Genomic DNA, 13,036 nt, shown 5'->3' on the forward strand with positions numbered 1-13,036 from the left:
TCAGGTTAACTGTGATGAGTAAGTAGTGGTCCTATCAAATGGGGCCAGCTTATGCTTGATTGTAACTTGCTAAAATGAAAGCTAAGCTTGTTAAATCACCTAGATTCTGTATTCAGTAATTATATGAAAGTATGACATTTTTCTAACTTAAGCAACGATTTCAATAAACCATTCTCCTTAATAATTAATTCTCCTTAATCTGGATTTTGTTTTCTTTGGGAATTCACACAGTCGTCAGATGCATTGTTTCCAAATATATGTTAATTCCCCCTTCCCTGATTCCCCCCACTCAGTCATGCTGGGACAGGCTATCCATGTCAATGGTGAGAATAGCTCACCAATTCCATTTGCTACTTGAAGATCAAGTGAAGAGCTAAGGTAGGGTAGAGGCAATGAGTTCCTTAAACACGATAAGCATCCCTCTTTCCAGGGGTCAGGGGTTAGGAGGGAAGCACTGGGGAGGGGAGTGGCAAGGAGGGGCGAGGTGGGGAGGGGAGGACACACCGCCCAGGATGGGAAGGGAGGGGAGGGGAGGGGAATACTGGAATCTGACCAGGATGCCCCTGCCTGCTGCATTTAAGAAGAAATACTTGCCTGCATGTTGGCTGCCCAGGAATGCTTGCTGTGCTTGGAATGGCTGTGACATACTGCACAAAACAGGGCCTTGGAAGTCTGGCCCCATGTTGTAAGCAACTAGTTGGTATTTCTTGCAAGCTTCTATTTTAAGCCAAAGTGTTGTTGATCCTGTGATAATGACCTAGCAAAACAACTTGCAAAGTGAGTATGTAAATGATCGAAGAATATGTTGGCATCTGCTTCATACAGATTTTACCACAGCATCAGGAATGTAAAAAAAAAAAAAAATTGTAATGTTAAAACCACAATATCTAAAATAACTATTCTAATTGTCAACAGATCCTAAATAAACTAGAAAGAGATCGAGGGCTGGAAGAAGCTCAGAAACAACTCTTGCATGTAAAAGTCTTATTTGATGAAAAGAAGAAATGCAAGTGGATGTAGTAACTCTGGGGCCTGGCTTACTCTGGCAAAGTTCTTCAGACGACTTGGGAGCAAAATGGCTGCTTGAGCTACTCTGTCGTTCATTTTTTAAGTTTGCACATAGGTTCCACTTTGAGCACTGTCTTTTTAAGAGACCCAGGCACATGCACAGCTTTCAGAAAGCATACCAACTACAGTGCCTGTGTGTGTGCTGTGGGAACCCTTCTGTGAATAGAGCTGAAGTGGTTGTTGCCAACAGCCGCCTTGTTTACAGAGAACACAGGGCCAGTAAGCAAGTGTCAGTCCTACAACTACAGTCGCCACTTAAGCACAATGATGTAAGTGGTTTTGTTTGGAAACTACAGCTATATAGCACTTGTAGACTACACTGCACATCTGCAGAGAAGGAACACTGCCAATGAGCAAAACAAAATGTGAAATGAGTCATTTGGAAACAAGGTGGAGGTGTTAGGGCAACCCCGAGGATTTGCAGTATTGAAACTTTTCCCCTGTTCTTGGAAAAGCTGACCACAGAAATTGGTAGTAGACACTTAGCATTTGTGAGTGTGAGTGTGTGTGTGTGTTTTTAAACCAAAAACTAACAGTGTTGCAACATTGTTGAAAGGGCTCCTGTTTTTCAGTGGTCACCAACTGCATTCCATCCTGCTCACCTCCATTTCACTAAGGAGCTCTAAAGCAAGGAGCATGAGGAGGCTTTCTTTAAATGCACAGTGCGTTTTATCTAGACACTTTGTCTTAAGGTGTGTTCCCTTGCTTTCACTTTATTTTTTCATACTAAATGTATTTGATAGCAGACATGTTGGCTACTGTTTAAAAAAATCATTAGTTTCTTTCTGTCTAAAAACTTTGATCAGGTCTGTGGAAGAGTAAATGACTCCCCTAATCCTACATTTCTATACTAGTGTCTCCTTGCTTTAGATTTCTGGTGAACCCTGTGGTTATAAATACTTGTGTGTGATTTAAAAAAAAAAAAAAAGATACGTTTTACATTTCATGAAATTGCTGTTCACACTGGAGTATTATATATGAATATATATATATATTTGCGGCCCAAGGCCTAAAAAATATTAGTCTAAAACTTGGTATCTTAGTCTTACTATGTACTTTTTGGAAGTATTCCTCACAAGAGAATTAAAAGTACTCATTTTATTCATGCCTTTCTTTTTAAAGAATTCTCTATCCTGTTACACTGGTCTTTTTATTACCAATTTTTTATTCCTGAATTTTTGCTGCTCATGACCAATTTTAATACCACTGTGTTTTCCTTCTAGTAAGTCAGAAGTGAAGAGTGTAATTGGCAACTCTCAAACTTTCCTTACGTGGCACCTTGTACCCGAGGCGCTCCAAATCCCAGACTTAGGAAAGCAGTCTTTTCAAGTAGCAAATAAAGCTTGGGTCACACATTCCTTAAAATCATTTACCAACACTGTATGGATTATCAGGATTTCCATGTGAATCTGTCTTAGAGAAATGCAATGTGTTTTGCTCCTCAATAGCTGGTAGAAAGTGCGAGGTGACACCTCAGCAAACGATCAGAGAACATAAGCAGTGACTGTCCTGACAGGCACTTTCCCAACCCCTCGCTTTTGACCGCTGTCCGTCCAATGGACACACCTCAAAACTACTACCAAATAAGTTCCTCGTGAGTGTGAAGGTGAGAGGTCTGGCCCGCATCTAAGGCTGCTAGTCGTGGGGTGAAGGCATTCGTAAGGGCATGGCAGCAGGATTGCTGAGAGCCGACGGTAGGAGAGTTGCCCACAAGACTTCCCCTTCTGTAGGGTACAGAATGCTGAGGACGCTTCCTCTTGGTCAGTGCCAGTCCATGCGACACGAGGGTGTCCCTGTCCAGCTCCCCGGCATGAGGCCTGTGGGGAGACGGCCCGCCTCTTCCGGGGGCTGTGTGGCTAGGGTCTCCGGGCGAGTCCCTTACCTCTTTGTGCCTATTTCTGTCTATTCCTGTCCTACCTCACTGAGGTGGTGTGAAGACTCACTAATCTATGTAGCGTGTTTGTCAATCCTCCAGTGAAAGGCACTATGTGAACCACATTCGCCAAACGACGTCAATGGCCAAATTCGAGTGTGCTGGAGACAATCAGTCTATAGTAACAGCAACCAGAGAAACAAATGGCAAACAATTTCTAGTTTCAAGTTTCTTTGCATATTTTTTTGGTGCAAAAACCACTTATAAACTTTTGTTTTTCCTAACACTAGTGTCTACGGCAGCATTTAAAGACTGATCCTGTTACCTTTTCTGTATTAGGAAGTTCAAGTCTATTTCTTATTGTATACTTGATTGAAGCTGTTCTTGGAGATGAATGTTTTAAATGTCTATATCCAAAATAAACATTTTGATGTAAGTATGGACTGTGTATGTCTTTTTTTTTGTTTCAAATTCTCTAGTTATAATAGATTTTTTTATTCGAAGTGGCTGCATGGAAATTGTTTTCCAGGAACAAACTGTAATTGCACACACTATGGGAATAAGCAGCTATATGATGTAGTCAGTCAGTCTAGTTTCTTCTAAGTGATGCTGAGGCCTGCTCAATTACATTGCCGGCCTCCAGTATCAACTTGGACTTTTGATCAGGAAAACTTCTGGATAATGAACATCCCACTTGGTTTGACAGACTTGAGCTTTGCCTTGTTGTCGTAAAGTTATTCCAGCCGAATTCCTTTAAAAGATGATGTTACATCCAAAAGCAAGTGACGGCATACGTAGGGATGCACAGACATAAAACATTTATAATAATCTGGTTAGATCCAAAGCAGTGGGAAGCAACGTCACATACCAACAATACTTCTAAAGGGACCCCACTGGGTTCAAGTTTTATAATGAATGGCCCTTGTTTTATAAAGCCATGGGGTTTAATTATTTGTACTTTGTTATTTTCTATTCGTTCTAACTCATGTATCAAAATCAGTGAGATCTACATTGCTAAAAGCATACTGTATGATTGAAATAACATCAAACACAAGACAATACGGGTAGGTAGAAAAATATTAAGATCTTTAATAAATTATACGCATACAGCTTTTAGAAAAGGTAGCATTTTGTAATGAATACATATTTAGATGTTTTAAGTTGTATTTTTTTATGCTGACTTTTAAATTGTCCTTTTTTCCAACAACTAGAGGTTTATAACCCTTGTATATAGTAAACCAGAAAATGTTTACTGATGCTGTTTACTGAGCATCTCAAAGAAGAAGAGGGAATTCAATATGGGCATGTTTCAGGCAAAATGCCAAAAAAAATTCAACAAAGTAAAATTAATGGAATAATTTTTAAACTTGATTCCTAATTAGTTCCTTTCATTTATTCATTATTTTTTACATTCTCAAAGGGTTGTCAATAAATATTCTAAATATCTCTGAAGCTGTTTTAATGCTTCACTTGTCATTAGTATAATCCTAAAATCCTAACACAGGTGCAATCCAGCATGTAGCTCGTACCTTTTCTTGAGGCAAATTTAAGTGTTTTGGCAAACAGTAATAAAGTATCTAAATGCCACAGATGTTAAAACTTCAAGCTTTATTGAGTCACTCATTTCATTCCTTTTGATCTGCCTTTTCTCCAAAACATCATTCTCCAGGGGATCCAAGTTCCTCTAGTTGTTTTCTTTGTGTTGTTTCTAGTTCTTCTAGTCTTTTCCGAAGCAGAGAGAGTTCCCTTTGATGCTGTTCCTCCTGAAAATCACAGAAAAGGGAGGGGGGGGAGCAGAAAAGGCTCAGAAAAAGCCTGTTAGAAAAACTGGTGGAAAAAACCTTAGACAGCAGCGCCAGCCCTCTTGTATTCAGGCCTGCCTGCCGCACCTGGCCAGGAAAGGATGACCATTTTAGCAGCCTCAGAACACAGCAGCTTGGGCCAGACTACTAACTAGTTAGTCCTTGCTTCTCTCCTGCCTTAAGCAAAACCCCAAATCTATCCCTCTCTAGGTCTATATTCACCAGGGAGTGAATCAGAAAATACTGTGCAGGGCCTAGGTGTACTTATATGACGACTTGCTAATAAGACTGGAGTTCAACAGCAGTTGATTCTAAACAAAGCACTTGCTCTGAGAGTCAAGGCAGTCACTAAAGTCTCTGGTGCCCTTACAGCACTGTAAATGTAACCACTTATTAATAGTTCATCTTCTGAAAATCATCCCATTAATTGGATTGCTTCAATATCTTGGGGACCCAATACAGAAGAATTAGCCCAGGTTTTGGACTCAGACAGATAGAGGTTGAAATTGGGAATAATAATACCTTCTCTAAAAGCATTTTTCATTAGGATTAAATATTGTATGGAAAATGCACCGTGCATTAGTAAATGCTCGGTAGTTAGTATTGTATGAGTGAGCTATAACTCTAGATAGATTACTCCAATGCTCATCAATCAAGTTCCTTCCTTTCAATTGCCTCAAGTTTACTCCTCGCACTATCAGTAAAGGAGAGAATACATTCAAGTCTACTTTGCTTCTCAGCAAATTTCCCTGGTAACAGGTAAAAACTTAGGGGCATGTTTGCCTAAGTTCTTTCCCCTACAATAAATGTCATACCTGCACATGAGGAGGAAAGGCTAGTTCCATGCTGGGAACCACGGCTGATGATTGAAAGCTAACAGGATTGATGGATGACACTGCTGGAGGTATGTTAGGAACCAAAATTAAACTTCGAAATTCATTATGTCTTCTCTGTATATCCTTGAGTCTTTTTTGAAGTCTTGTATATTCTTCAAATGGAACATTTTGTCTTAAAAAGAAATAAAAGTGTTTCTGTTCTTTAATACAGTCATACTCTACTGAAGAACAGCATGGTTCACAGAATTTTAAATAGAAAGAGAAGGTTTCTAAATGATAAGGTTCATCTGTTTATAACATATAAAACTCTTGTTTATCAAGAAAGATAAACAGAAATATGACATCTTAATCATATGTATCATTAGCATTCATTGTAAGCTATCAAGTCATTTTAAAGTTTTATTTGCCAATTAATCAAAAATTTAAAAATCTCTTGATACTTTTATTTTCATTTCCACTCTACTCCCCAATTCATGAATCCTGAAACTTAAAGGAGACAACTTAAATCTAAAGGGTGCATTATTTGACAGAAGGAATCAAACAGAAAAAGAAGAAAACACGAGGTTGAATCTTAAGAAATTGCCTTTTCTTTTTAGTTGAAATATGGTCGAATATAGCAAATTTCATATTCAACCTAATTTTTTTAAATGCAGCTAATGAAAAAGGTGAAGTCCCAACTTTACGGAAAAATGACATGGATAAAAATGCTAACTTTTCAGGCCTTCACAGATCCTCTTTTTGGACCTAAATTTCTTGACCATCAATCACAGCAATAATCAAATATAGTTTCAAAACCACTCAAGTTTCTAGGTGATCTGTGAGATAGCTGCCCAATCTTGAAGTGATAATATTTCAAAATTAATAGTTATGAAAGAGGTAGTAAGTTGAATTTTGTTTTAGAATGGACGTGATGGCATCTTACTTTGGAGCAGAGTATTATAAAATTGGCATCAATTCCACAGTCTAGAAACCTCTTGCTTGTTCTAAAAAACAGCTGTTCACATTTTGGTTATAATTATACCCAAGAAGACCAGTGCACATTGTAAAACATCACTGTTTGCTACTACAGGCCATTTCCATTATAGAAAAGTCTGACACTGTCTAAATGCTGAGGGCTACTACTAATTAGCCACATTTTGAAAGATTTTTTTTGTATTGAATCAAATGGGTAATACAATGAATACAATGCTACTACAACTAATTTAGTCAGGTAAATCTCTGCTCAAAAATGTAAATGAGGCAGGTTATTGGCTGTGCTTGGATGTAAATGAAAAACCAGAAGTATAGGCCAGTAATATTTTTCCACATCAAATCAAAAACTGATCTTTGATTCCAAGTTGTAGCCACAATTTTAGAACTATGTGACCACTCCAAATGTCTTGTCAGAGCAGCAAGAACTCACACCACTCGGGGCTACCGAAGCCAGTGACTGGCCTTTCCTGCCAGTCCCGAGCTGGCAGGTGTTAGAGACCTTTTGGTTTGAGGGAACATTCAGTCAGAAAGAAAAATAACAAGAACAAAGAATTAGGAATATAATGTATTCTTTTAAATATACATTTTAAAAGAAAACAAAATGCATTATACTCAGACACAAAGTTCTATAATATTAAAATAACCACATGGGGCACATATACAAACTAACACATTACCTATTTAACACCTGATTTTCTGTTTCCAATTCTTCTCTCTTTGCCTCCAAGATTTCTACTTTCTCCTGCAGTCTCTTCAATTTGTTTTCATGAAGAGATTTTCTCTAGAAAGAGACACAATTAATATGAACAAGTATGTGAATCCATAATTTCTTATTTGAACAAAATTATATAGTGACTATTTTACTCATCAAAACAATTTTATTTAGAGATGAGTGTTTTCTGTGACTACTAAGAACAAAGATTAGTAGATATGATTCTTACTGAAAATTACGAAGATAATAAACCACAGATTTATGTGCCTTATAACCTCAATGTGACAAACAGAGCTATTATGAATGCCAAACCAGAAAACTGGTATCAATAACTAAATTGCTTCAAATAAAAAATCTAAAAAGGGAAGGAGTCAAATTTTACTAATGAGTTTGCCTATCACCTGATAAGGAATCATGAGCTCTTCGTTTTCACAGAAGATATATCATGTGTAAAAGAACTAAAACAAAATTTACAATTAAAAGCATATTTGCAACTGATAAATTGCTACCAAAGCAGTAAATTAAAGGATCAGAAAGCTAAGATTATAGATGTATTTCAGTTTAAAAGTATGCCTTCCTAAATACTAAAAAAAGAAAAAAAATTAAACTTTACAAAGGGAAAATTTTCTATGTATAATGCAAAACATCTATACATGTTGCATATTCTTTAGAAGCTACACACCTGGTAGGTATTTGTTTTCTAACTCTTTTTATTACAGTATAACAGGCTTACAGAAAAATGCACACAACAGAAATGTAAAGGAAAATGTAAAACCACAAAGCAAATGCTGGTATTATGACCTCAAAGGTCAAGAGCACAGCTAAACCAGAAGCGTTCCTCCTCTCCTCCTTTTAATCTCCATCATCTCTGTCCTCTGAGAAGGTAACCTACGAATTCACTTCCAGAGCTCCAGTTTAGGTTTGCCTATTTCTGAACGTCCTGTGAGTGGAAACATAGTATATATTTTCTTACAAATGGCTTTTTTTTTCCACTCAATATTGTGAGATTTATTCGCCCTATTGCTTACAGGTAAAGTTAATTCATTACTGCACATTGCATTCTAGTAATGATTACATTAGTTTATTGTATTTACCCAGTCCACTTGGAAGGGTCATCGCGGTTACTTCCAGCTGGGAACTAACACTGTACTCGGCATTCCTTCTCACGCTTCCCATTGCTTCCCACCCTCCAGCACCCTCCCTTCTACTCTGACAAAGGAACCACTCTTCTGTCCTTAACCATGCATATATATTTCTAGGTTACTGGTAATTTAGAACTCTGTCTATCCATCCACCCTCCCATATCAAAGAAATCATACAGCATATACTTTTCTGTATCTGGAGTTTTTGTTGTTCAACATTTTATCTACATGATTAAGCCGTGTTACTGCATGTCACAGTTCTTTTCCATTATGTTGTCATCCATTTTATAAATACACCACATTTTACCAATTCTTTGAAGAACATTTGAATGTTTTCATTTTGAGACTATTAAGAATCAAGTTTCTGTGAACATTCCTGAACATGTTTTTAGTGGATATATGTACTCACTTCTCTTGAGTGGATGAGTGAGTCATACAGTACACATGTCTTAACTTGAGTAAATAATGCCAGTTTTCTTAAGTGATTCTACTAATTCTATGCCCACCAGCAACACATGCGCGTTCCCACTGCTCTGCATCCTTGCCAACGTGTGGCATGGTCAGTCTTTTATACCTTAGCTAGTCTGGTGGCGTATAAGGGTACGGTCAAGGCAGTTTTCATTTGCATTTGCCTGACATCCAATGAGGGTGAATACCTTTTCTTATGCAGACTGGCTGTCTGGAAAACCCCTTTTTGAAGTGCCTGTGCTAGTCTCCTGCCTGTTTAAAAACTTTCTGAGTATTCTGTTTATTGATTTGTTGTTCTTTATATATCCAGAATATGAATCCTTTGTCAGATACATGTATTGCAGAATGACATTCTCCGAGTCTGTGGTAACATATTCTTTCTCTTAAGAGTATCATTTTATAAAAAGAAGTCCTTAATTTTAATGAAATCCTAACTATCCACCAGATCTTTTATGGCTGGTTAGTGCTTTTAATGTCCTGTTTAAGAAATCTTTACTTATAGATTTTTCTCCCCACGTTTTCTTCCGCAGCTTTATTTTTTTTTTAACTTTTCACATTTGGGTCTGTGGTTCATTTTTAATCTAATGAGACTGGGCTAAGAACAACCACGGACTCAGCACCCTTTATTAAAAGGGCCGTCTCCCTACTGAAATGCAGTGGTTCTTTGTGTTAAATCAGGTGTTCCTATACTTCTGGGTCCATTTCTGGACTATTCTGTTCCATTTGTTTGTCTAGCCTTATGCCAATACTACACTGTTTTAATTACTGTAGCTTATAATAAATCTTAATATCTAGCAGTGTAACTCCTCCAGCTTTGTTGTTGCTCTAGATTGCCTTGGTCATTCTAGTCCTTGGTACTTTTCTATGAATTTTACATCTACTTTCTAATTTCCACAAAGAACTCAGCTTTTGCTTACAATTTGATTAGGATTACATTCAACCTACAGATTAATTTGGGGAAAACTGACATCTTAATAATATTGACTCTTCCAAATCATAAGCATGGTATAATTTTATGTAGGTCTTTAATTTTTCTTAGCAACATCTGTAGTTTTCAATGTAGATCTTTCACTAGATTTGCACATCTTTCACTAGAGTTGTTCCTAAATATTTTATGTTTTTTACGCTAGTATAAATGGTATTTAAATATCTTATTTTCTGTTTGTTCGTTTTGTATGTAAAGAAAGATAACCTATCAGGGAAATGCAAATCAAAACCACAATGAGATATCACTTCACACTTGTTAGAATAGCTATGATCAACAAGACAAGTTATAACAAGTGTTGGAGAGGCTGTGGAGTAATAACAATAACAACTGTTGGTGGGAATGCAGATTAGTGCAGCCACTATGGAAAACAGTATGGAGGGTCTTCAAAAAATTAAAGACAGAACCACCATATAATACAGCAATTCCACTTCTGGGTACTTATCCCAAGAAAACAAAACACTAACTTGAAAAGATGTATGTACCCCTCATGTGCACTGCAGCATTATTTACAATAGCCAAGAATAGAAGCAACCTCAATCTATCAACAGATGAATAAAGAAAATGTGATACACACACACACACACACACACACACACACACACACGAGTATTATTCAACTATAAAAAAGAAGGAAATTTTGCTAAGTGAAATAAGCCAGACATAGAAAGATAAAATACCATTATGATGTCACCTGTTGTGGAATCTAAAACAAAACAAACCCTGAGCTCACAGAAACAGAGAATGGACTGGTGGTTGTCAGAGGCAGGGGGTAGAGGGTGGGTCAAACTGGTCAAAAACAGGGTCAAAAGGTACAAACTTCCAGTTAGACAATAAACTCTGAGGAGGTAATGTACAGCATGGTGATTACAGTTAATAACACTATTGTATATTTGAAAGTTGCTGAGAGTAAACCTTAAATTTCTCATAAGAAGAAAAATTTTTGTAATGGTGATGAATGCTAACTAAACTTATTGTGATGACCATTTCACAATACAGACATCCCCCAACTTACGATGGTTACGATTTTTCAACTTTACGATGGTGCAAAAGCAATACACATAATTATATGAGATATTCAACACTTTATTATAAAACAGGCTTTGTGTTAGATGATTTTGCCCAACTATAGGCTAATGTAAGTGTTCTGAGCACGTTTAAGGTAGACTAGGGTAAGCTATGATATTCAGTAGTTAGGTGTAAGAAATGCATTTTCAACTTAAGGTATTTTAAACTTACGAGATGGGTTTATTGAGATGTAAACCCATACAAATATCACCTCATCATGTTGTTGAAACTAATGTTATATGTCAGTTATGTCTCAAAAAAAATTGTTGTGCCCTGTAATAGCATAAGAGGGCAAGCATACTAAAATTATTCATATGAATACTTAATATTAGCTATTATTTACAGAATTGTTAGAAATAATAAAGTAAATAGGCTAATCCAAAAAATGGTAACTGATATTTGTTACCTGACCCAGCAACTTTTAAATTGCACATATTAAGTTAGATTTATATTTTTATTCATAATGATGTCATCTGTGAATGACAATTTCCCTTTTTTCCACTGTTATATCTTTTATTTCTTTTTCTTGTCTTATTACACTAGCTAGGGCTTCCAATAAAATGTTGAACAAAATGGTGATAGTGAACATACTTGCCTTGTTCCTGAACTTGGTCAGAAGTAAACACTAAGTATCTAATCAATAAGTATGATGTTAGCTGTAGGAATTTTATAGATAACAAATATCCCTTTTATTCCTATTTTAATAAAGAATTTTTATCATGTAAGAGTGTTAAATTTTGTCAAATTGTTTTTCTGTGTCTATTAAGATGATCACAAAGTTTTCTTTGTTCTGTTAGGGTGTTGAATTACATTGATCAATTCTGAACGTTAAGCCATCTTATATTCCTATAATAAACCCTACATGCTCATGATATATTATCATTTTCATGTTTCACTGGATTCAGTTTCCTAATATTTAAGACTTTTACATCTATGTTGGCGATGTAATTTTTTCTTATAATGACGCTATCAGGTTATAAACTCATAAAATAAGTGGGGATATTTTTCTTTTTTATTACTTGAAGAGTTTGTGTTACAAATAGTACTATTTCTTCCTTAAGTATTTGTAAGAAATTTATCAGTGAAGCCAAATGAGCTAGGCATTTCCTCTGTAGAAAGTTTTAACTTAAGGATTCAATTTCTAAACAGACTTAGGACTATTCAGATTTTCTAATTCTTCTTGTATTTGTTTTGTTAAGATGCTCTTCAAGGAATTTGTTCATTTCATCTAATTGCATAATTAGCATAGTCGTTTTTATTTTTTAAATTTTAATTTTTATTTAACTTTTTTTTTTTAACAGGACTTTTATTGGGGAACAGTGTGTACTTCCAGGACTTTTTTCCAAGTCAAGTTGTCCTTTCAGTCTTAGTTGTGGAGAGCGCAGGTCCAGTTGCAGTTGTTAGTTGCAGGGGGCGCAGCCCACCATCCCTTATGGGAGTCAAACCAGCAACCCTGTGGTTGAGAGGATGAGCTCCAACCAACTGAGCCATCTGGGAGCTCAGCGGCAGCTCAGCTCAAGGTGCCGTGTTCAATCTTAGATGCAGGGGGCAGAGCCCACCATCCCTTGTGGGACTCGAGGAGTTGAACTGGCAACTTTGTGGTTGAGAGCCCACTGGCCCACGTGGGAATTGAACCGGCAGCCTTCGGAGTTAGGAGCACAGAGCTCCAACCACCTGAGCTACTGGGCCGGGCCCAGCATAGTTGTTTTTAATATCCTTTTTGTTCTAATATTTATGTGTGGTGATACTCTTGTCTTATTTATGATATTGTTCATTTGTGTTTATATACCTACTATCTACATACCTAACTACCTATCCTTTGGGGAGTTTGGGGAGAATCAGGCTAAGGCTTTATCAGTTTCATCAATCTTTTCACAAATTCAACTCTTAGCATTTAAAATTTTCTCTTTTGTATATTTTCTCTTTCATTAATTTCCACTCATATCTTGATTATGATGATGATGATGATGCCTGCTGTTAAATCTATCCACTGAGTTCATAATTCAGTTGTGTTTTTTAGTTCTAAACTTGCCATTTTTAAAAATGGTTTCTAGTTTTCCATTACAATTCTCAAGCTTTCCCTTTATTTCTGAGTATATACAACATGGTA

The 13,036-nt window shown here is 36.6% G+C and overlaps 2 protein-coding genes across 3 annotated transcripts in view; one reads left to right on the plus strand and one right to left on the minus strand.

Moving 5' to 3' along the window:
* Positions 1–1,392, plus strand: part of PLXNC1 (plexin C1) — a 140,369-nt gene extending 138,977 nt beyond the window's left edge. The window contains exon 31 of the mRNA XM_033117193.1: positions 916–1,392. Coding sequence (XP_032973084.1) covers positions 916–1,020 — 105 coding nt within the window. The 3' untranslated portion in view covers positions 1,021–1,392. The remainder of the gene's footprint in view (positions 1–915) is intronic.
* Positions 1,393–4,013: 2,621 nt separating this feature from the next.
* The window catches only part of CEP83 (centrosomal protein 83), a 113,305-nt gene continuing 104,282 nt past the window's right edge, over positions 4,014–13,036 (minus strand). For both annotated transcript variants that reach the window (XM_033118247.1, XM_033118246.1), the window contains 3 exons: positions 7,229–7,332; positions 5,559–5,751; positions 4,014–4,704 (listed from right to left, as the gene is read on the minus strand). In XM_033118247.1, coding sequence (XP_032974138.1) covers positions 4,600–4,704; positions 5,559–5,751; positions 7,229–7,332 — 402 coding nt within the window. In that variant the 3' untranslated portion in view covers positions 4,014–4,599. The remainder of the gene's footprint in view (positions 4,705–5,558; positions 5,752–7,228; positions 7,333–13,036) is intronic.

This window comes from Rhinolophus ferrumequinum, chromosome 10 (genome assembly GCF_004115265.2).
Source record: "Rhinolophus ferrumequinum isolate MPI-CBG mRhiFer1 chromosome 10, mRhiFer1_v1.p, whole genome shotgun sequence".
NCBI lineage: Eukaryota > Metazoa > Chordata > Mammalia > Chiroptera > Rhinolophidae > Rhinolophus > Rhinolophus ferrumequinum.